Below are 26,369 nucleotides of genomic sequence, written 5' to 3'. Positions count from 1 at the left end.
AAATTTGTATCCAAGTGTTTGCGACTGAAATGTGTCAAACATAGGACCTACCCTATGTTGAAAATAATTTATAATTAGCCAAATAGTTCAGCATAGAATTTTGCAATACTGTAAAGAATTTTTATAAGCCAACTGGTAGACAAATGAGCTAATGGATGATTGTACAAGGAATACAAAATCACTCCAGTTTTATTCCGTTTTTCACCCCATGCAAGGATATACCACTCTTGTGAAGAGATGGACAACCCACACATTCCTAGAACAAAAGGAAAAATCTGATTTCAGCAAGTAGAAAGATTTAAATTATAGGGAAAAAACAAGCCAATCGTTAAAATAACTATGCAGTCTTACAAGGACATTGTTGTAGACAAGTTAAGTAATCCTACCCATAACAAAATAAAAATAATGTACACCTTAAATGTCAATGCAATCAGCTAGTAGTTTAAAAAAAAACTTGCCAAAAATAAAAAATCTAGTAGAGGTCCATTTAAGGCAAATATCAAAGCAATTGAGATAGTAGTTTTCAAGAAGTCGAAAATAGCATTTTTTGCCAATAATTGAAGATATCATAAAATAATAAATTTGACAAGGGTCACTCAATGCATGTGCAATGTCATGGGCATTTAATTTTTTTTTAATCAAGTTTTTGGTAGCTAATTTACATATTTTTGGTGGATCAACCTTACATGGACAAATTGTCATCTACACTCAAGGCAGGTAACAAAAACCACCCCAAACAATGCAGCTTTGTTTGTGAAGTTTCGCACATCCATCCATCCATCCAGACTCAATGAAAAATCCTCATCCAGCGAACCCAGTTTACTTGTTAGATTCTTTCCTTTATTCTGCCCATGATATTCATAATGCATGTGTAAAGTTTGAACATAACCGGTCCCAGCAATGTTGCCAAAATTGACTCCAAAAAATGCAGTTGTAAAAAACAAAATGACAATTAGTCAGCCATTTTGAAAAAGGGGAAAAAGACAAGATGTGCATCAAAAACCATAATGTTTAACGGACATGCCAAATTTCAATGAAATATGTCATAGCAGAAATGCTCTATTTAGATGAATTTTGCACTAAAATGGCTGCCATTCGGCCATCTTGAATTAGATTAAGAAACAAATGCATGTGCTTATGTACATGTGTGATGCACACGTCAATTTTGAATTCTTTAATTAAAGCATGTCAGAGATAGGACCCTGAAACTGTATGTTTGAAAAAAATTGCTGCAGTCACCCATTTTCAATCAGATCTGAAAAAATGACATGCATAAAGAAACAATTACTAGTATTAGACTGAGATCCGGTTTCAGAGTGGCAGAAATGCTTGATTTTGATGAATTTTTAGCACTAAAATGGCTGGTATGATATTTAAATAAAATCAGCCCAGACATGTCTGAGATACAGGTGTGGGCAAACAGATGCATGTACAGACGCACAAAGGTCATTTTCAGACTTTTCATTTTCAAACTGGGACTAAAAAACGATGACAAACAAATTCTCAATCATAGTTTAATAAACAAACTATTGTTAACAAAATAGTATAATATACAAGACTTTGTCGGCCTATTCTCATCCTCGGTTTAAATACTAAGCAACCCTAAAACTGGAACCTATACCTGTGGGGACGACTAAGCTCTCGTTTATTTATTGGGTGGGCATGGGGGTTTATAGTGCTCATTGTCACAATTACTAAAGGATGCAAGACATTAACAAAATTGACATTTATTGTAATCAGAGCAACTCCCTTCAGTTAATCAAGTATATTGTGGTAAAGCTTTGTAAACATGAAACTCCAAACATGCGACAGTCATAACATCATATGTTGCCAAACTAAAAAAACAAATGGCATGTAGACTGTTGATAAGGATAGACATCTCACTTCAACTTGATGTAAATATAAACACGCAACGATGTAATAAATTGTCCATTGCTAGTCGACCATTCTTCCAAAAACTTAGAATCGTGTGGCACTGTTCATGTTGTTTACACACTTAGTTTGTCAACTGTTCACCCAGTAACATTGTAAGATTAGACTCAACTAGTGGTGTCCCCCTGAAATCCTGTCAGTATCATGGTAAGCTTAGGGACTATATGACACTGAATCTCAAGTACGAACAAAAATTACTGTTGTAGGATGGTTATATTACATTACAGGTGACGTGTTTTATACAATACCATGTCATACCAGTAGGTGCGTATGGAGGTTTTTATTAAACTATCTGCCAACACATGACAACCATTATCAGCGCAGTACCTTAAGAATGGCGTTTATCACACTATTTGTATACTCTGTTTATAGTCTACAATGATAGGACTATGACAATAAATAAAACCATTATGTTACACTTTCTAATTTAGAATCAGTAACACATTTGCTATTAAGAAGTACAAACATGAACTGTTCAAACAGTCCACATCACATTTGAAATAAAATTTGCTTGCAAATTAAAGCTAACAATTTCACTTCTAAAAGAGCAAATATGGTAGGATTCATGGTACTATTAAAAGAAATTACACATCGCGAGAGTTTCTAATAAATGTTGAAATATACAAATTACCTTTCCCGTCTGAAAATGATTAGTACAAAAATGTCATTTTGACATTGCTTACAAACTCTGAACAATATTTTTGCTATAACACATAATAAAGAAAGCGAGCAGGTGAAATGATAATAGTTTCTGATGCAACAGTGAAGAGAAATAGTTACTGGAAGTTGAGCTAGTTCGGGTTGAGTTCATCACTGGTGGAATTGATGGACCATTTCTTCTTTGTTGATGAGATGTGTGGTTTTGTTGACTAACTGCATTAGCTGTGTCAGATTATAAGACCATTCATTTAGAATATCATTAGGGTCCTTGTGCTGTGAAAAATTGACGATACCTTCCAGTCTGTCTATGCGTGCATACACAGTTTTGTTTACCACTAGATTGGATAAAAACTCCTCAGTTTCCTGAAATGAAAATATAAAACATGAATTGACAGTCACGGAAACACAAATCATTACATTAGAATGGATGAAACCATGAAATCTGTTCAGGTTATTATGAATCACACTGCGAAATGAATGCATGTATTTTGATGTCTCATTTGCAGACTAGTCAGAAACTAGTATCTGAAACAAGCAGCCTTCTACTAGAGAACACAAAGGGGAAAGGAAATAATGTCAAGACAATTGTATTGGGACAAACAAGATTTTGCCTTTGTACCAAATTTAAACAGAATCTGCTAAGCATGGCAGAGAGAAGGGAGATGACAAGTAACAAGTCATTGTTAATGACACAGTCCTTGTTCAAAATTTTGTGATCTGACATACAATTTGATGCTGATGAAGTCATTGAGATTAGATTGAGATGGATTTGTAAAAAATTATGATTTAGTGCTTTTACACGAGAATTGGACATTGGGCAGTCATATTGAATCAAATTACAAAAATAATGTTCATCTATTGGTATACTGTCTTTGTACAAAACTTAAGCTGAAACATGTAAAATCAAAGAAAGCTTAGAAAGAACTCCCATGTGCTGAGAGTATTGGAGACACATTAAATATAATTCGAAATTACTTAGCTGAAAACTAATTATGCAAATCAGAAAATTAATATGAACAGATTTGAGTGTAAAACTAATGAGGTCTGCGCAATGTAACAGAAAATCTATGTTTCCAAGTTTAATTGAAATGTGATTAGAACCAAAAAATTATGAATTATTATGCTTATTAGGGAATTAATATGAACAGATTTTTACCCCAAACTAATTAGGTTTGTACATTGTCCTAGAGCATCTTTGTACTAAGTTTCATTGAAATGGAATAATTAGTACTTTAGATATCAGTGTGAAAGCTTAAAATTGGTTAATTATGCAAATTAGGTAATTAATATGTACAGATTTTAACCCACAATTATCCAGGTCTGTCTATTGTCCTATAGCATCCATGTACATTCATTGATATGTGATGTTTAATACCTGAGATATCAGTGTGAAAGTTGGTTAATTATGCAAATTAGGTGATTAATATGCACAAATATTTACCGGAAACTAATTGGGTCTGCATAATTCTAGATTCATTGAAATGTGATGATTAGTACTTTAGATATCAGTAGAAAAGCTGAGAATTAATTATGCAAATTAGTTAATTAATATGCACAATTATTTACCCTAAAACTAAACAAGTCTCTGCATATTCCTAAAGGATCTATGTACCCGTGAAAAACTGAAAATTAACTGATTATGCAAATTAGGTGATTAATATGCACAAATATTTATCGGAAACAATCTCTGCATAGTCCTTGAGTATGTAAGTACCAAGTTTCATTGAAATGTAATGCTCACTACTTGTATCAAATGCTGAAAATTAATTAATTATGTAAATTAGGTAATTAATATGTACTGATATTACCATAAAAACTATCAGGTCTGTGCAGTGTCATATGACATCTATGTACCAAGTTTCATTGAAATGTGATGATTAGTACTTGAGATATCAGTGGAAAAACCGAAAATTGACTAATCATTATGCAAATTAGGTAATTAGTATCCACGGATTATTACCAAAAACTAATCAAAACCTAGCATTAGTTCAGAGCATGTATGTACAAAGTTTCATCAAAATCCAATGAGTGGTTGTTTAGATATCAGTGGAACAATCATGGAACAGCTAAAAATCAGCTAATTATCATGCAAATTAGGAAATTAATATGCACGGATTTTTACGAAAAACTAATCAAATCTGCGCATATGTTCAGAGCATCTATGTACCAAGTTTCATCAAAATCCAATGAGTGGTTCTTTAGATATCAGTGGAACAGTCATAGAACAGCTAAAAATTAGCTAATTATCATGCAAATTAGGTAATTAACGAGCATGGATTTTTACCAAAACCTAATCAAATCTGCACATTGGCCCAGAGCATATATGCACCAAGTTTCATCAAAAACCGATGTATGGTTCTTGAGATAGCAGTGGAACACACATACACACATACACACACAGACACACTAACTGCAAAGATTCCCATTATGTGCTTCGCACATGGGAGTCAAAAATGATGATTTAACGCTTTTACATGAAAATTGGGCATCGACCAGCCATATTGAATTGAATCACAAAAATCATGTTGGTGCAGATGTATCTCTTGGTATAATATCTTTGTACAAAATTTAAACAGAAACATTCTTGCATTCAAGATAAAGTAGCATGGGTACCATGAAAAACAAGATGGCCACCAGTCGGCCATATTTGTTTGAATCACGAAAAAAATGACGTGCACCTACAACCCAATATGTATGATCATCATACTAACTTTGATCCAAATCGGCCCAGTCATCTCCGAGAAACTGCTGTGGACACGTTTAGGTATCAGAAATAGCAAATTTTACATCCAAAATGGCCGCCAGTCGACCATCTTTGCTCCGATCATAAAGTAACTTGACGCGCACATGTAAGACATTATGTATTGTCTTCATGTAAATACGGACGGACGAACAGAACAAACCCAAATTAATAGTCTCCGTTTTAATGAACAAAATGGCTGTCAGGTGGTTAAATTTCATAAAACCCAAATCCTGAAAATAAAATCAACATGGCTACGAGTCAAACGGACACCAAAACTGGAGCAAAAGTTATATTTTCAACTTGTGTCCGACGAGAACTAAGAAGATTTGTATTTCACACCATATCATAATTTGAAAGTTGAGAAAAAAAAGTGTTTCTTACATTTTCAGATAATTCCAACAACTGGGACATTCTCTTTGTAGTAATTCTGGTGTAGTATTTAGCCATGACTCTCATGTTCTATAAATACAATAGACGATACAAGTTATTTCTCTTCTTGTTACCATATTTATTTGAAAGGTCACACAGGGTCCAGTTTTCAGAGGTATGTAAATGTATGGAAAAAAAACAGCCATTGCAAGCGTCGCTGCGAGTTCGCAATGGCGAAAAAAAAAAAGACTATTGAGAGTTCGCAATTGTAAAAAAACTGACGATTGAAAGTTCGCAATTGTAAAAAAAATGACAATTGAGAGTTTGCAATGCCACAAAAACAGTCGACTGGGAGTTCGAGTAACACATAAAACAAAAGACTGATTTATATTGTTGAGCATTGCTGTGATGGAAAATAGAAAACAGTTTTAAAACGTTGTGTGAACCATCAAAGGTATGCTGCAATGGCTGTTTTACCGTACATTTATATATCTCGTTTTCATCTCAACGTCTAAATTTCTCATGATGCAAGACTTCTTCATCACTTCCATTTTTAGTAAAATCAATAAATTGCTCAGCTATGCCTGCTGTATCATATCTTACAACTTACATGTTCCACAACTCGTATTCTGAGGTCATCCCATCTCTTCTTACCATCATCAGTGTCTTCAAACACCATGGTGCATGGATTGTTAGCGCTACCAACCTTCAATTCCCTTTCATAAATAGAGCACACTTGCTGCCACCTCATTAACTCAGAAGTGGTGAAACATTTTAACAGATTCCTAAATAACATAAAAAAACACATAAAGCTTTGAAAAAACTTTGAAATGTCTGACATGGATACTGCAAACATCACCATGAGCTCAAATGCATTTGTTCATCAATATATACCCAGGTAGGGGGTGATGGCATAAAATATGAACACATTCCTCAGGTTTGTCATTTATTCTATATACAGGATTCATTTGTTTCTTTTTCTTTTTACCATTAATTTTATTATGAAACCATCCTTGGAATGAAACTCTGATCAAGTGATAACTTCACTGCAATGGTTTGCGATTTAACAGGGCATTGTAACGTGTCATTTGCTGCACATTGCCTTTTGTCAACAGGTGATGTATTTAGTGCTTTTTTCCTAAGAAGCTGTTTGCAGTTTACCACACTAAATGACTAGCTAACTTCAATGACATGATTAATGTTCAAATTTAAATTGCACATAGATCTCCACATCCCAAATTACAAGTGCCTTCAATGACACAATTAATGTAATCTTTATACTTCTCACCTATACACAAGTATATCATCTAAATTCTTATCTTCACTAATACGATGCATAAGATCTGATTGTTCATTATCATATGGTGAAAGCAATAAAAACAAGAGTAGTGACTTGAAAGCCTGTAATAAAGATAACAATTACCAGTCAAAACAAAATTCATGTAATACATTACTGGAAGTAGGGTGGAAGTAGACTGTGTGTGACATCTGGGTGCTCTCTGGATCTGTTTAATTGTTAGTAAATATGATAATTGATAACACCATTAATTTTATTATGAAACCATCCTTGGAATGAAACTCTGATCAAGCGATAACTTCACTGCAAAGGTTTGAGGGGGGGGGGCTACATTTACTGATGACAGACAGCATAGGCAGTGAAACAACATTTGATCATGTCCAAGAATCTTTTTGAGTGTTTCACACTAGACACACAGCCATTAAAAGATTGATAATATTTGAACACATAGGAAACAAGCCCTAAACCACTGGAGCCTCAGTATGTACATGAAGCAAAGAGAAGTTATCAAGAATTCAGCTGAATAAGCTGATAGTTACTGCAAAATACTTTAATTTTACCTGGGATTTATTTTTGCTCTTTTCGCTGAAGGGATAAAATAAGTAAAAAAAATACTGTCTTTTTCTACATTTCTACAGTCAAATCAGTCAAAATAAATTTTATACAAAAGAGCCAAAATTTATTCTCAGCAAAAATGAATTCCAGCGTAAATGGTTTATAGTTATGTGCAACAATAGTGGTGTTCTCATTGGACGAAATAAGCCGTTGTCACAACAATTTTTATTCAGCATATTATCTAAAATTTGCACAACAAAAAAACAGTGTTAACATCAACGTTTTTTAGATGTGTGAGAACGTAACTAATGTTAAGACAAATCTTACCTCCTGCCATTTTTCTTTATTTTCTTTAATAATTGGAGTATCATACAAAGCTCTGTAGTGTTTACTAATTGCAAGATAGGAACCTTCATGTTGGTCTAGTTCAATCATCAACTTGTAATATTTCAGCTTCAGCTCCTGCAAATAGAAATATGCACACTCAACACATCACTGACTACAGTTGGTCACATAGTCATTAATATACTATGGTTTTGAGGATTAATTGGAAACAACATTACTCACTTTGGAGTTAATTCAAACTGTGTGTTTTTATATGGATATACAACTTGCAGGTCAACATGATATTGATGCACAACTTACATGATACAGACATACAATGAGTCAAAATGATATAAACATACAACTTGCTTGCCAACATGATATCAAAACAGTATTTGCGTGGCAACATGATATCAATATACAACATAAAACTTGCCTGTCAACACAATATTGATGTAAAACTTGTTTGTCACCATGCTAGTGATTTCCTAACTCACTAACTCAACCAGATATAATTATAACAATAATTTACCTGTACATCGTTGTCAGTACTGTCATAGAATCTAGTACTAATCTTCTTACTAATGATTTGTGTTCTAATATAATCTTTATTTGCAAGACATAACCTCATCTGTTCCAAAATAAACTCTACTTTTTCCTTCTTCTCCATAGAACCGAACGTTTCCACCTGAAATACAGATAGGAACACACTAAGTTACATCAAAGATTTATAAAATGGGGTTTTGCAAGTAGTGTGATATGCGAGGTCTAACACAAACTGAAGAAGTTGTGCATATTGCGACATGATCAAACAGTCGCATTCTAATGCAAGTTTGTGAAATAACTGGGTCTCATTCACCTCACTCCCTTTTTGGTAGTGACGATACTTATTTGCAAATCACGCAATATGATCATCTCACTGCACTCACTTCCACTGACATGAACTTTGCAATTGCCAATCACGATTAAACAATTCTATAGGCAATATATTCATGAACATCAAAAGTAACCAATCACCATTCAACACTTATGCACCTGGAGTTCTTGTAAAATCTTGGCTGCTTCTGTAATGTCACCTTGGTCTTCTTTTATCTTGGCTAACTTCATGGTAAGTCTGGCTCGCTCTATTTCAACATAGATCTACAAAAGCAACAGAGGTACTGATTAGTTTGTTATCATTCATAAAAAAACATTCAATTTCATTATTTTTAGTGGGTTTTTAGTTCCTGAATTTTTCAGTGAAACACTAACTCCTATTCATTTGAGGTGAATTTTATTTGTCCACAAAAATAAGAATCCCGGGGGGTTTTAGAGTGATCCAGGTATCAGCTACATGTATGTCACAGAAACATATCTGGGCGAGAGGGATGAAAAAAGCATTTCATTTTACATATGTGTTGCTGTAGCTGAAAGTTAACACACTTTAGGCTATACTAATTTTATTCCCCACATCAAGGGCAGTATACAGCACTACGGGCATCAATGTGTTAATACACGTACAGGTATATAACATGGCCAACTTTAAATCATGATTACAGAGAATGTCATCATTTGTCTAGTGACAACTTATTTTGTTCTCATCTATATCCCTCTGCTTACCGACGCCATAAAATACCATGTGAAAAATGGACACCTATTTTCCCAGCATACATTTCACACTAACTAGCCAAGACTTTTTGTGTAATTTCAACCAATTTTAATTGTCAAGTACTGCCTTTTAAGTAATCAAATTGACATTAAACTTGGTTTTCCATTTAGAATAGAATATTGTCTTCTCATTTCATGAAATTCAGACACATAAATTAAATTGTACGATTAGAGGAGGGTTACAAAAATATGCTAATTACGATAAACATGACAGCTGTGAATTTTGTTAATAAATCATGAAACCAGAGATAAAAGTGAACTTGCCTAAAAGAGTAAGTCATGGTTTATCAAGTAACTATGCTACTTGCGAATTTGAATTTGGGGGGGGGGGGGGTCCAAAAAAAATGTTACCCCCCAAAATATGGTTTTGTATGGCTTGGGGTGTTTCCAGTCTAAAATCAATTATATGGTATTTTATGCGTTCAGATTGTGCAGAACGTAGGGCATTTATCTTATGGCATTATATGGCTACAGTAATAATTAAAGATATGGTACTGTATGGTTTCAGAAGGAATAAGTACTCAGCCAGATAATATGGGTTTTTATGGCTTGGGAAAGGAAATCGTTGGTCCATAAAATACCATGTTATGGTAAAATATGGTTTGGGGAATACACGTTTATTCTATCATAACCTCAGGACCACAAAATATGGTACTTTATGGTTTCAGAAGGAATAAGTATTCTGCCAGACAATATGGGTTTTTATGGCTTGGGAAAGGAAATCATTGGACCATAAAATACCATGTTATGGTAAAATATGGCTTCAGGTTTTTATTTGAGAAAAAATATAATTACCTAAATGCGCCGATCAAATTCTGTTAAACTCTGAATAATTTTGAAACTCAAAATGATGTCAACAGATTTAGCATTTACATGTACTGTAAACTTTTTATGGGCTAAAACAGCTGTCATTTTGAAAATGTTAATGATCTTCATTTGTTTATAGACTAGCGGCACTAGAAGAATTTGTTTATCAAAAGAAATGAACATTTCTACAGTTTGACCACTGATATATTTTGGCTAAAGAAAAACTAAGTATAAATATGATAAACAAAAACGTCTGAACAGATAAAAGCAAAAATATGTCATTAGTCTAAACAGATTTGCACCTGTGTATCAAATTTTAATGAAATCTTGATGGTATAGTAACACATGGTTTAGTGAACTCTGACACCATATATTACCATAAAATTTTAAATCTGAAGCCATAATATACTATTTCACAATCAAGTATCATATAAAATGCCATAAATTACCATATTCAATCCAAGTGTAACAAATTTTACCATAAAAAACCATAATGTCTATAATAGCTGATACCATAATAAACCATAAATCCATACCAACAGCAATATGGCCCAATCCATAAAAAGCCATGTGTGATTTTTTAGTGATGACTAGAAAAATACCTTTCGTGTATTTCATAAAAGTAGTATAATACATAAAGGACATCATAATAGATATAATGCATACAAGAAGTTGTAGGAATATTCCATAATCTAAAGTTCGGGAGATGTAAAACCAAAAGAGACAATGTGCAAAAATGGCTATGGTATTTTAAGGTATCAGGCAAAAATGCCCTCTATTTTCACAAGGTTTTTTATGGTGTCGGTAAGATAACACAAAATATATATTGGCTAAAAGAGGGTTAATTGTATTTTAAATAGACATCATGGATTTAAAATTACAGGCATACTTATAAAGTAACACAAGGCCTATTGATGCTGTTAAATACCATTCATAATGGCTATATGAGGAGGTTTTCAGTAGGCCATGTGTTAAATAATAATTTATTTAAACTGCTATATTAGGATCAGCCTGGCAGTATACTCACTTTTCCTGCTGTAATTGTTCGGAGTGTATCGATGAGTTTCAATTTGGTCTCCATATCAGGTGTATGGTCTACATAGGAATATGCTTCCTCCACCATCTTCTGTACAGCCTGTGATAATATTTACCAGTTATTGCAAGGTACATACACACTACAAATTCTTGGGCTAACATTCCAAAAATCATAATATATAGTAGATAATCTTTATGAACTGGATCGGCTTTGTGGCCCAAACATAAAACCGAAGACAACACAGGCCATATCTAGTCAATAAAGGTTATCATATACCTTATAGGTGGAATTACAATTTTACCACAGCATGACCTCAAACACACGACGTAATTTAGAATGACTCGTTTTGTTTTGAATGATGAAAACCGGGCACGCTGGGCCAGGCGTGATACGGGAAATTATTGCCCTGATGTGAGGGCGCACTTCTCATAACGTTAAGAGGCCATGCAATACGAGGTGTATGATAATATTTAGTAATCATTGTCCTAAGTAACTATTAAAAATCAGCTGCCAACAAAACTACTAGAAGTTTATCTATGACCATTTTATGGTTATAATTAATTTCACCTGTACCTACCAGTTTTAGCTGGCTTCTTTTCTTGGTCAGCAACATTAAATGTTCATTGAGAACATTCCAATTTCTCTGTTCATAACATAGTTTCACCACAGCTACCAGTATCTTACCAGTAGAGTGAGCATCAGAAGCCTGTATGGAAAAAGTACAACAGTGATGTTAGTCTGTGATCTTATGGATCCAAAGACTACACTCATGATTCAATCATGTTTTGGATTCATGTTTTTCATCTACTGAATATTGACAGGAGCCAGGAACAGCACTTACTGTTCTCGTCTGTTTTTCAAGTGACATCAAACTTTCTAAAGCTTCAGTCAGTTTTCCATCCTGAAAAAAAATAAAATAAATAAAACGTTTTCTTGATCTAGTGATAAATATTTCTTTCAGCAAGTAAATCAAGAAGATAGAGAGGTAAACATTACAGCACCAGTAGCATAGTGGTTGTTGCATCGGACAAATGATGATCTGTATACCCAAGTTCAAATCCTAATTTAGGTTGAACATCAAAAGGGTCAACCCCCTGTCCTGGGTGAGTGTTCCACAGACTCAATGGGAAGGCTAAATCCACTGCGTACAGTTGATCATTCTCTAAGACAGACCGGAAACAAGACAAAAACAAAAGATTTTTCAAGTTAGCATGGGGGAAATAACGTTGCCAAGTATTATCGTCAGGGAAAGCTATTGTTTAAGCTAGTCTGTGATTGGTTGCTGGCAATGTTTGGGGGATTTTGACCAGTTTGTCTTAGGCTTGTCTTAGAGAATAGTTCCTGGGCTCCCTTTGGTTCAATGTGATTCTGTATATACAGCACAGAACGAAGCTTGTTCGTGCACATTGATGGCAAAAACTAAGGGGCATTCTTAAATTCATGCCGATTTTGAGAACTATCCTCTCAAAGACCGGAGTGGCGTTAAAATGACTGTATATGTATTATTATATCCATGCATCAAAATTATGCTTTCTAAATTCAGTTCAATATTATACATTTGTTTAAAAAAAAAAGGCACAGATCTAGAAGCAGTACCTACACACGAATTGGTGACGTCATAAAATACATGACCTTCAATCGGGGTCGTTTCCTCGGTATATACGAATTGGTATATACAAATTACAATAAAGATACTTAAGACATTACACATAAGGTAAAACAAATCATGTGACAGTATAATGATAATAACGGTAATAAATCCTAGCTTAACAGTTGAACAGAATGCTCATATAGTCAGTCGGGTGACGCCGAGGGTCACGAACTGTGTTGCAAAATGGCCGTGTGGTTGAAACTGGATCATGGCGTGACGGGTGAGGAAGACATCATTAAACACTCAAAATCACAATAAAACGGGGAAGTGGTTGCATATTACGGCGTAGCCAACATGGGAAATAAAAAAAACGCCCAATACAAATGACATGGGTTTGAATCACACTAGATACACACTCACCAGAACCAAAGCAATCAGAAACCAGCAATCGTTTTGGCTTTTCCGTTTAACTCATTGGAACACTGGAGTAGTTAGAAAAATGAACACCACTTAACGACCAACGTCGTGGCGTGGTACACAAGCGTGCCATCAAAATAAAACAAAATTAGCTTGAAAAGACAGTGGGTTCGAGTCCCGCTCAGAGCTACCGTAAAAACGTAAATCAAATAAACTGAAATCTCTCAAACTCCACCATACAAAACTGAATGAATAAATAATAAAATAACTAACGTCTTAAACTGGACGACGCGCAATTTGTTCAACAGTTTCCAGATTGTGACAAGAGATAAACAAGACCCAAGTCAAGGTAAGTATTGTTAAAGTGTCGATGGCGTTCCCTATATTACGAAAACAATTCAGGCAACAGACGAATATCTTCTGTGGTGTTGTTGAATTTATACTGTGTCTGCGGAATTGTTGATTGAGGGTTCGAAGCCAGCAGTTAACATTTTGTTAGAAAGTTTCACAATTAAATCAAATATCCAATGATACCAGTATATTTATTTCATTATTTTAACAACTTGCAATGGTGGAAGTTGGTCAAACACGAGTTCTTACACCTAAATAAGTATCAAATATTTGTCGACACATTTATTCTCTCAACCTTGTAGAGGTGGAAATTAATTAAACAACAGGTATTCACTCACAAATATAATGGTCAATATTTGTCCATACATTCATTCTGTCAATTTAAGAACTTGTAATTGTTGGAATTAATCAAATGAGAGTTGTCTACACCAAAATAAGTTTCAAATACTTGTCCATACATTTATTCTCTCAATTTAACAACTTGTAATGGTGTAAAATTATTAAATGAGAGTTGTCTACACCAAAATAAGTCTAAAATATTTGTCCACACATTTATTCTCTCAATTTAACAATTTGTAATTTGTGGAAGTAAATTAAATGCGACTTTTCTACACCAAAATAAGTCTAAAATATTTGTCCACACATTTAGTCTCTCAATTTAACAACTTGTAATTGTGGGAATTAATCAAACGCGAGTTGTTTACACCAAAATAAGTCTCAAATATTAGTCCACACATTTATTCTCTCAATTTAACAACATGTAATTGTGGGAATTAATCAAACGAGAGATGTCTACACAAAAATAAGTCTAAAATATTTGTCCGCACATATATTCTCTCAATTTAACAACTTGTAATGGTGTAAAACAATTAAACGAGAGCTGTCTACACCAAAATAAGTCTAAAATATTTGTCCATACATTTATTCTCTCAATTTAACAACTTGTAATGGTGTAAAATAATTAAACAAGAGCTGTCTGCACCAAAATAAGTCTAAAATATTTGTTCGCACATTTATTCTTTCAATTTAACAACCTGTAATTGTGGGAATTAATCAAACACGAGTTGTTTACATCAAACTAAGTATTAAATTTTTGTTGAGACATTTATTCTCTCAATTTAACAACTTGTAATGGTGTAAAATAATTAAATGAGAGTTGTCTACACCAAAATTAATTAATTAAATTAAGTTAAATCCTAACTCCTGTGTGAAGACACTCGTGGTACAGTGGACAAGACAGTGCGCTGGGAACTCAAAGATCGCAAGTTTGAATCACGGATTGGACACTCCTACAAAAGACATGAAAGACGTTAAAATCATAAACAGCGGATTCAAAAACTCAAGTCAGGAAAACAGAACACAAGAATACTACTCCACATGGAAGCCAGTCGAAGTCGTCAAAGAACGAACACAGTTGACAGCTGTAGGTCACGTGCAACAACAGATACGAGGAGCATGGCTGCTCTCCAAATGGGTCCCTTCTTTTGTATTGACCCCCTAAGGATCGCTAATCCCCCTTTCTAACTCTTCCCCCAAAAATAATATATCGCCCCTTTTAAAATGTATTGACCCACAAATTAATGAATATTCATGAGCACAGAAACTGCTACGTCATGAATAAATTAGCATAATTAAAAACAAATTGCATAAAGTGTAGGTACTCCTTCTGGAGCTCTGCCAAAAAAAAAACACCATCTTGTTTTATGAAGGTAAATTAGTGAGACAATGTTCTCTCCTCATCAATCACTCGATTATCTCGTGGACTATACTTTAATACATATATACAAACACATGAAGCAAAATATACTGTATGGCCATGTGACATGACTTGCAGAAAGTATTTACGATTCCAAAGGAGCTGCCGATAAAACTATGCAATATTTTCAGTTAAAATTATCTGCACGTGTACTATGATACACGATCATCCCCTACCTTAGCTAGCTGTTCACATTCTGGAATCCGTTTGTCGACAGTGTCACTATAATCAACTTCCATTTTCTGTAATCGACCTTCATCGGTGGCCGCCATTTTGACAAACTGGTGAATCTTGCTTTGTGTGAAAGCGAGGTTGTGGTTGAACTCTAGGTGGCGCTATAAACAGGTCACAAAGTTGGGGCGGACCCAATCTCCCACAGTTCTTTTCCTAAAAATGTATACAGTTCATGCAAGCAGGGTTGACAATTGTTTTGCTATGCAAATTAGCCAAACTTGAATACAACCAGCCAATCAACGAGCACAGTTCGCATTGACATCATTTGGAAATATTCCAATGTTATTCAATGAGCCAATAGAAACCTTCAGTTTGAAAATGCAAAATTGATAAATATTTATAAAGATGAAGGGAATGCCTTCATTGTACCAAAAGTGAAAGTCCACTACGAAAAATTTGATTTAAGAGATTTACATACATCTGAGGTTGGGGGGGGGGGGCATCTGCGAGTTTGTAGGTACTGCTGTTTTGAAGCTATGTTATATATGACTTTAGCGACTGGAAATTCTAAACTTTTGATGATCATTTTTACTTTGAATTGAATTTATCTTTGTCTTACAAACTTAAAAAAAGCAATAAAATGTTAAGGTTGCTTTATCAAAAATAAAACATCTTTGTTGATTATTGGCACAGCAGATATAGTAAAATAAAACTTTTCTTCACATTTCATTTTCGTTGTACAGATCACAAGATCTGCACTCAACCAGTGTTCTGGGAAATGTATGCTGACTAATCTCCATGACAATTCACGAAAATTTTAATTTTCAGTAATTACTACGGTATATAAATTTTTCAATTCAAACTCCAATACACATTGGATAACTCAGAAGTTATTGGACTTTTCTTTTATCTTTTTTATAATCATTTTTGTTTTAAATCATATTTTTTGCAATTTATTTTCTTAATTCTATTTTAAATTTTTTAATCTGAGATCTCAAATATCTAACTAGAATAGTCAACCAAGCAGAGAAGGGTTATGCCATGTCAAATACAGACAAATACAAACAATTATTGACCAATTTTTCTTGAGAATACTATAATTGTTCCATTTAGTATACGGCATATACTCAGACACCAAATTCTTCAAACAAAACATATCGGATAATACAGCTTCAAAACATAAGACAACAAAATCTATAATATGAATGTAGATGTACAGTGGGAAATACCCTAATCCTATTTAATAACCTGGTATTAGTTGGACAACCTAATTTTTGCATGAATGTTTTATTTAATTAGTCCTAGAATTTATAAAGTCTCAATACAATAGCCACAAAAAAATGCTAGCTTTTATTTTCATGAATATTTATAATGTCAACGGTAGTTGAAATGACCCAGCCAATCAACGAGTGATGTGCAATGACGTCATTTGAAAAAGTTCCAATGTTATTCAATTGACCAATTTTTCAGTTTGAATTGTGAAATATACCGGTATATATATTTATAAAGATGAAGGAAACAGGTTTGCTATGCTTATAGCATTATTATTTGTATTAAAAAAACTGTAAACTGCATTCTCCTACATTTGTGGAGTTTTTTCTTGAGGGGTAATTATGTTGTTTGGCTTGATGTTTCCTTTAAATAATTGTTAATATATTACTTTGCAATTTACAGTGTTCAAGTTTGTCATATCTGGACCCTGGATATTCATACATGTGGTTGATATATATATATATATATATATATATATATATATATATAAGTATGACTGCATGCCCCTATTTTAAAGAACATGTGTCTGTCAAATCTTATTTAAATCTAGAAAGAGACTACATTTGCTTATTGGGGCAGCAAATTAGCATGCTTGCTCATTAATTCGCTGACAACTTTGGTTTTAACTATGAAGATGACCTACAATTCCACTTGGTCATGTGACCCAATGTTCTACCATGACTCTATATTTGTTTATTTCCATCATAAACTTTTGAACATAATACAACCATAAGTACAAAATTCAGAGAAATCATGGTGTTGAACACAATAAAATGCTTTATTTAAAATGCAACATTATTTACATAAAGCCATTGTATTTATGCTAATTGTAAATTGGCCACACTTTTATTGATGAGTGTTAATCATTACAGTTGTATCCAATTAGAGCATGCCTTACTAGAGAGTGGTTTGTAACAAGGGTTCTTATTGGTTGTAGTGGTTTGTAACAAGAGCTTTTATTGGTTGCTGATCATACAAGACTTTAACACAAACGTCATAGAGAAATAGTACAGATGAAGTTTTGATTGAAGAGTGACTTCACTTCACTTACACTTCATTCAGATTGGTCATTGAATTTTCTGTCATCTAGGAATCTTCCAACTGCTCGAAAAATTCACCATCCTGAATCTAACAGTACCAGGGATCCAACATTCTTACTCATAGACAATCCATCCAAGTTATGGGTATAGAATTTAAGTAAACATGGAAGAAGAGGGACAATTTTATACATCACACACAAAACAGTGTAATTTCATTTTAAAACCGTCTTTTAAGTACATAATGTATTGCAATTTGTAAATTGTAGAGTAAATTATATTTTACCACACACACAATTCCAGTGTAAATATTTAAAATTTTTATCTTATTTAATATTATAGCAAGCAATTCCTACAAGACCTTGTCTAATTTATGAAAGACATGGCATTCCATTCTCTAATGGATGTGACTTATCAGGAACCCTGGGTAAAATCTGCAGAGATGCTTGCGTCAGTCTTGACCTGGTTACTACTAGGATAATGCATTAAATTTGATTTCTTTAAAATGGAAGACTATTACTTCCATAGCATAGCACAAACCAAGACCAACCAATTATACAAAACAGGTTTTCATTTCAGGTTGATGGGTAATACATGTAGTATTAAATTGCTACAGTAATTTCAGCAATACAACCAGCTATAACTGACACTTGCATTTTGCATATCCATGACAAGTTCCTATGACTTCAGCAATATAGCCAGCTGTTCAAACTTTTCTTTATTCTGATGGATGTAACACTGCGTTTCCCAGAGCATTCTGACCAGTACAGAATCACTGGTTTCATCAAGCATCACCTCACTGGACAGTTGTGGATTGAATCTATAAAACGGTACATCAATCATACTACACCATGCCCTGGATCTGTCCACAGGTCTGTATGCAGACTCTGTCACCTGGAGTGGAAAGCAAAATACACACATTAGTTTCGCATGGTACTGGTAGTAGAAAATCTTGTATTTTTGCAATCTAACAACTAATATAATAATAATACAATGGATTATGCAAATTTTATGATATTTTATGAAATATGAACATAAGTAAATAAATATATAATATTAGTTTGCACGCATCTCTGTTGTAGTACCATACATACATAGTCAGCCAATAAGAACCCTTTTTACAAACTGCATGCAATTAATGTATTTAGTTTTATTAAAATGCTCTCTGATAGGTTAACTAAGCTCTCAGAACAACTCCAACCCACCTGTTCCAGCAGTATCTGTCCAAGATTAACAGCACTCATAACATTTTTTGCCATATCCCATAAACTGTCAGGTCTGTATACATCCACGTGTTTAATTGGTTTTACAGGAAGTTTACCGGTCCCCAACGATACCACAACACCAAGGCTACGAACTAATTCATTTTGACCCTGAAAAAATAGGCAAATAAGTGAAAATGAACATGATTAATAGTGTGTGTGACGTTTTTGGGTCTACTTTGTTGCATGTGTCAGAATACATACCCATGTAATGGTGTTATATATCACTTGCTCATCCAAGTGTATTGATATTAAAAAAAGTAGTGTCGTTGGTGTAACTGAAAATGGCGGAATAAACAAAAAGTTTAATGGGAAAGCTTTCTGGTTTTGTCTTGATTTTTATGTAAAATGAAGTGGAATCTCACCATATTTGAATCAGGTATTTGACGACAGAGCTGATAACAGTGTCATGTGTGTATGTACCCCATACTAAATAATATGATTCTTAAAGGATCAGTAATCTTACCTGCTGTTTGTGATACAAGTTGAATTCATGTATTTCTGTGAGAATATCAAGTGTGGGATTATTTGCAATTAATCCGCCATCTAGGAATCTTCCAACTGCTCGAAAATACGTTGGTGCGGCTCCAGATGACCTGGCAGCTCTCCAAACTAATTGCTCTGAAACGTAAAATCATAATTAAATTGAAAGTTAATGAAGAAAATAATACTATCTGTATATTACAGAGAAAAGTGTGAAATTCTATGTATGCTAAAAAGTGCTGCATGTGTGATTCAAAGCCATGGTTACTAAGCAATTAAATATTTAGGTAGGAGGAGCCATGCACAGTAGTGAATAAAATACAAAGACACCCTAGGCATCCCCCAAAAGGATACTGAAAAATAGATTTTGATTTACATGTATTTAGCTTTAAAATGGACATGATCTGACAATTTTGAATTTGAAAAAAAATGAATTTGTGTATGTGAGACATAATGTATGAAGCATTTGTAAGGTCTGAACATGATCGGTAAAGGCATGTTGGAGATATGCCTCAAGAGCAGCGTTTGTTAAAACAAAATGGCCACCGGTCAGACATTTTAGCAATAAAATGACTAAATGACTAAATTTGAACATGATTAACAAGGTTTGTCCAAAATAAATATATGGGTTAATTGATAAGCACCTGTTTTGGACTGCTTCCAAAACGAACGAACGAAAATGGGAAAACATCATGAGAAAAAACACAATGGCCATTTTGAATCATATGGTAAAATAAAATGATATACATCAGTGATCTACCATGGGTAATGTCAGAGCCAAGTTTGAATTAACTTAACCAACCTACATTGTATGTATATGCTGGCGACCAGTCTTTCAAATGTCACAAATACAATCCACAGTACAGACATTGTTTACATGCATACAAAACTCAATGTGTTCATGATATGACATGATGATCCACTTTGGACACACTTGCTGTGGAACCACCTGTTGGTCTATCAAACAGCCATTCCAACTATCTTGCTAACTCTGTGTAGAATAGTCATCTCTTGTCGATTTTGTAACATAGTGGCAGCAATTGAACTAAGGGATCCTGTGTAAAGCATGTGCGTGTACAAGTGTGAATGGTGATGCCCATTTCACCAACATTATTAAAGTCTATCAACTGTCTACAATGTTACAAACCTAATAACAATTGGGACAATGTTTATTTATAAATTACAATATTATTTGAAGTTTTGTTGCAATGACTATACCGGGGTAATAATAATTAAGCACCATAATTACCAGTAACTCTATATTAAAGCTTACAATATAAACCTTTTATCAAATAAATTGAAAAATTGACAACAAGCTATCGGTTATGATAGTATTCACAACACCAAACATCCAGAACAACTGAATTAAGAAGTTGACTTGTCTTTCATTTCTATCATAGGCAGTTTTTTTTTTCATTCAAACTATTGTAATATATCAAACAAAATATCAAAAACATACATTTCCATTCGAACCACATATTCTTTTATGTGGAGCTAATATTCCATACATTCCAATACACAGGAACCCCATGAATGAGGGAATTGATACTAACCATTTGGTTTGGGTGGTGGTTTGTAAGGCGGCAGGTTGACAGTTTGGTCTACTGAAGAATTGGGGGTTGCTTCAAAATTCCTAAAAAAATGCAATGTCGGAGGATTTCTATCACCAAGCACTCCAGTTACCAGAACCCTGAAACAATAAAACCATGAAGATAAAATAAGGATTTGGTAATAATCAGTTTTAAAAATTAAATGCCACAAAATCCCATAATTGGACACTGAGAAGTCCAAAAACTATTATTCATGTCTCCAGTCATTAATTGTGTAAGTTAGCTAAAATGTTTATTTTTTTTTAATTTTAGAATCAATTAAAAAAATAATCAATTAATCAGGAAAAATCTAAATAACAACATAATTTGAATTACTGTTTTAAATTAAAATAAAAACAGGTACACCGTGTACGCTCATTGATTTTGGAAAACAAACCAACCCAAAATGTTTCCTTTTCTTTTTGGATCAAATGGATATCAGTAGATGGTGCTCCAGTAAAAAAAAAAGCGTGTTACCTTGGTGACTGCACTGCATCCATCATGGTATTTTCTCCAAATTCTTCTTTCATCACTCTTTCCAAAGGTTCAGAATCATAAGGTCTTTTACCTTGAAATACTTCATTTTTCATCCGGAAATAAAAACTTTGCATTTCTCTCAAACTATGACCTGGGTAAGAATACAATCCTGAATATAACTGTGGATATTAAACTTTTAAATCCAATGAATAGTTGCCGGAATTGTATGTACTGAAATGGCAAAGTTAATTTGTAGATCTGTAGGCATGTTTATGATCAAAATAAGTCATATTTAATGGTTCAGTATACAATAAACTCAGTTATTGTTTTGTATGCACTTCAACTACAGACACACTATTTAGAATACCACTGTTCAAGAGAAAATTAGCAGTAGGAAAATTATAATTAGATTTTAGGTAGCAAATCAAAATAACTTTAGTACAATTTAGTCCTAACAATTAGGTTCTTCGCAATACTGGTAGTAGTTCTATAATTTCACATCTCATAGGCATGGCATTCAAGTATAGAACCGCAAGCCACACTTCATGATATTGGTCATAATTATGAATGTTACACATGGCTGTAAGATGTGATTATTGATTTAAACAACGACAATCTGACGAACCAAAACTGTGGTTGTTACCATTTATGCATGAATCTGGCAATTACAAAATCTGCACAGAGACAAAAGACCAAGTGTGTGGCATTTCAAAAATAAACACGAGGCCAGGACAAAGATTTCCAAAACCAGAGTGGTATAAACATATACAAATACCATGTACTATAGCCAGTGCCAATATACCACCAGTGCTGGTACCACCAATCCAATCAAATAAATTTTTAATTGATACTTGTGCGTATTTTTCTAACGCGATTAGTAACTGTATAAGTATAAGGCCGCGGATTCCTCCACCATCAAGTGAAAGTACAGTATCAAAATTCCTCTTGGTCGGTTTCATTGGCGATGATGCTCCACAGTCCACTTCATCCAAACCCATTTTCTCTTTATCCACAGATCGGTTTCTTTTTAAAGCGGCTGACACAACGGTTAATGCCAGAAAATCATCATAAGCTATTCAAAAAGGAAGAAAAAGGATCAGAAACACAATGGACAAAATGAGTTTGCTAATTTTAGTAAGGATATCGAAGATCAATTCTGTAGAGCTCCTGTATGACACAGAATATTGGTGTTTTATAAAAAAAATATTTGACAAATGGAAATCCATAAGTGAACCAGAGGTCAAAGGTGAGGATAATTGGCAAGCTGAGCACAAAACTCCATTCACAATTAAACCTGTACATGCATTTTTAATTAGAAAACTTGTATTACTTTTAATTAGAGACAGACAGACAGACAGACAGACAGACAGACAGACAGACAGACAGACAGACAGACAGACAGACAGACAGACAGACAGACAGACAGACAGACAGACAGACAGACAGACAGACAGACAGACAGACATACCATACTTATTACCTCCTTTGTGTGTTCCCACACAATTATTACTCTCACTAGAGAAATTACAGATTCAGTGATGCATTTAACTAATTTGTTTCATTGATTATTATTTGTAATTCACAGTTAGTAGTTATGTACATTACTGCTAGTTTAGGTTAGTAGTTACAGTTAGTAGTGCTAGTTTATAATAGTTGTTACAAACAATACTTCTAGTTTATGTTAGTCATTACAAACAATACTGCTGATTTGTTAGTAGTTACATACAATACTGCTAGTTTATGTTAGTAGTTACTATCAATACTGCAAGTTTTTGTTAGTAGTTACAAATAATACTGCTAGCTTATGTCAGTAGTTACATACAAAACTGCTAGTTTATGTTAGTACTGGGTAGTTACAATTAATACTGCTTGTTTAAGTTAGTAGATACTGATACTGTATCCAACTCATTTAATAACAACCTTGGTTGGCAGGATTAGTATCCATCTGAAATTTTTCCGGTGGCTCTCCGTCATACTGTCCATTGTACCTACATCCCTCATTGCAGCTTTTCATCATGGAATGACATCGTTGAGCTCCTACCATATGTAACGCATATAGTATCTGTGGTCTGTGTTTAATACGACTGAGAGATACAAGGTGACGGGGACTATCATTTCTTTCATTCAATGCATTCACATCAGCACCAAATGTAACCAGTGTATAAATTAAATCCACTTTGTCCATCTGAGAAAAAAAACAACAACATCAAATTGCAAATGCAAGTTGTCTTCCTTCATAAGGTGAAATGGGGCTAACTTTAATTTTTATGGATGTTTATAGTTGGCTCTATAAAAGCAACATATACCGGTATGTATATGGGTCAGATGAATTGTTTATAAACATAATTGAGCACTGTCCTTTAAAACCAGACATGAACTAAATGTGCTATATTGTGTTATAAGCAAGTTGATTTATTCAGAACTATTATAAGGACAAAGGGTTTTTCTGATCCAAGGATGTTTATTAATAATGAACCATTGTTTCCTTGTATTGGCATGATATAGAAATAAAAACAACTGATAAGTTACATGTAATTAGTATGCAAATTAGCTACTTTAAATGCAGACTATTATAAACTATCAGTCCTTTAACTACACAAACAGCATGCACGTACATAGTTTCAATCCAAAGAATATGGTTAACTAGCATGCAAATTAGTACTTAATATGCATACAATACTGAGGTATGTAAATGTGTCGAAATGGACACAGTGCGAGTGGTTAGTGCTAGTAGCACTAATCCGAAAAACTACTAGATCTAGTGCTAAAATGGCACTAGATCTAGTGCTAAAATGGCACTAGATCTAGTGCTAAAATGGCACTAGATCTAGTGCAAAAACGGCACTAGATCTAGTGCTAAAATGTACATAGTGCGAGTGGCATTGATATTGCGTAGTCAACGACGTCAAGACATCCCGTGATTCTCTGAAAATAAATTAATATTTACGTAAAATTGTTGTATCTTTCATTCATTGGAAATGTGCTACAGTGGGAAAATTGAGAATGTCATTGTCCACGTTTGTCGTAATACTAATAGACCTTTGGAACAACGCGATCGGCCGGGAAACTAGCTGAAACAGTGAAACTGCAGGTCGAACTGCGCAATTTTTACAAATTGTGAATAGATATACTGTATGAAATGGTATTGTGGGGAAGTCCCGGGTCCCAGTAAAGCTCGGTGGGTTGTGCGTGTACTGCGATTTTCACGCAATCCTGTTGTTACATTGTATCATGGAGGAACTAACGGAATATGATGTAACCTCGCCGATTTTTTAATTTTTTAACGTGATCATATTATGTATGTCTAGACACTTTCTCTGCAATAATATTTTTTAGAAACCCTTAGGATTTTTTGTTGTAGACTCTCGAAATCTTGTTCTTGTTACAGTTGCTAATAATTAAAACATGTGAAGTAACAAGTTCATCTGTTGAATTTCCGGTTGTGAAATACGTATTTTAACCCTCACAGCTAAACAAACCCAGTGTATGGTCGCGTTAAAAAAATGGGACCAAGAAATCGTCCAGGGCGATTTTTCGGCAGTTTTTAAATTTATTTTTTAAAATATTTTGTCGTAATTTATCGGACATTTCAATCGTTCCTGACGCCTAAATCAGTCTATTTAAGTTTTTATTCAAGAGCGTGTTTATTTTGACTAGCGTAAGCTCCGTTTGGACAAAGAGCTGTTATCACTGTAAACAATGTGAAATTCTTCTTCTTATGCTAAGTTCATCTTTGAAAACAACTATTTTTTTTATTTTAAAAAAAATCATGCCATTTTCCCATCAAAATCCAAGCCAAAAGAGCGTACTACAACATCGTCAAATCTCTTCCGCATTGCGTTCAATAACATTAACATATTTAAATGAGCTATGGTGATTTGAACGCGTTGGCATCGTCCAGCATTTTGATTGGTTAATTTGCGATTTGACCTATTAGCTCAACTCATGCAAGAGAAGCGCATGGCGGATACCCTACCGCATCGAGCGTTTATATCATTTGCTTACGATGAAACTAAGTTGAATTTTATTTGAATTTCATAAAAATTATCGAATTTTTTTTTTTTGCGTTATTATAATCACTACTGACTAATAATCAACGTTTGTGAAACGTAGCATGTCCGGATTGAGCATCTGTGATCGCTTGCCGGGATTGTTAATGCAGTTGTGTTCGTTTTTATTAGAAACGTCGTTTAAAATATACTTTTGTTACCAATAAAATAAAAACAAATGTATTTGAAAAATGACACTCGGCGACACTTTAATGACATTTCAGGTGGTCTACTTTTTAATTCAGCAATAATTATTAATTATTGTTAATTCTGCAATAGTTTCTTTCGTCTTGGGTGGCCCAACTCACGGCGTAGAAAGTCTGTGTAGTTGGATACAATGAAAATGTCCCTCCAAAATATTTGATAATTATTATTTTAAATTTTGAACCCCAAATAAGCGCACATCAGCCGTGAAATCCCCATCTCACGCATATTGCCAATGTTTTATACTGTTTGCAGTTTGCATATGAAAGTGGTTGTTGATGCCCCTCCTATTATTCGACGTTGTTGACAATGCGATAACAATGCCACTCGCACTGTG

The 26,369-nt window shown here is 33.9% G+C and overlaps 2 protein-coding genes across 2 annotated transcripts in view; both read right to left on the bottom strand.

The window, feature by feature from the left end:
- Positions 1-818: 818 nt before the first annotated feature.
- On the bottom strand, positions 819-15,794 carry LOC100376004 (26S proteasome non-ATPase regulatory subunit 12-like). The gene is made up of 11 exons (XM_085502499.1): positions 15,662-15,794; positions 12,212-12,271; positions 11,948-12,076; positions 11,362-11,469; positions 8,916-9,020; positions 8,413-8,568; positions 7,884-8,018; positions 6,993-7,105; positions 6,315-6,489; positions 5,717-5,794; positions 819-2,955 (listed from the first exon to the last, which is right to left on the bottom strand). The coding sequence occupies exons 1-11, from the start codon at positions 15,755-15,757 to the stop codon at positions 2,743-2,745; spliced, it is 1,368 nt and encodes a 455-aa protein (XP_085358625.1). The 5' UTR covers positions 15,758-15,794; the 3' UTR covers positions 819-2,742.
- A 1,896-nt stretch (positions 15,795-17,690) lies between these two features.
- The window catches only part of LOC102806845 (85/88 kDa calcium-independent phospholipase A2-like), a 31,115-nt gene continuing 22,436 nt past the window's right edge, over positions 17,691-26,369 (bottom strand). Inside the window, exons 7-13 of the mRNA XM_085502498.1 lie at positions 23,700-23,964; positions 22,555-22,851; positions 21,780-21,930; positions 21,267-21,403; positions 19,697-19,851; positions 19,174-19,341; positions 17,691-18,862 (exon numbers count right to left, since the gene is read on the bottom strand). Of these exons, the coding sequence (XP_085358624.1) occupies positions 18,647-18,862; positions 19,174-19,341; positions 19,697-19,851; positions 21,267-21,403; positions 21,780-21,930; positions 22,555-22,851; positions 23,700-23,964 (1,389 nt within the window). The 3' untranslated portion in view covers positions 17,691-18,646. The remainder of the gene's footprint in view (positions 18,863-19,173; positions 19,342-19,696; positions 19,852-21,266; positions 21,404-21,779; positions 21,931-22,554; positions 22,852-23,699; positions 23,965-26,369) is intronic.

Source organism: Saccoglossus kowalevskii, chromosome 8 (genome assembly GCF_978046115.1).
Source record: "Saccoglossus kowalevskii chromosome 8, keSacKowa6.1, whole genome shotgun sequence".
NCBI lineage: Eukaryota > Metazoa > Hemichordata > Enteropneusta > Harrimaniidae > Saccoglossus > Saccoglossus kowalevskii.
The sequence above is the reverse complement of the archived record's forward strand: the minus strand, read 5'-3'. Positions and strand labels throughout refer to the sequence as shown.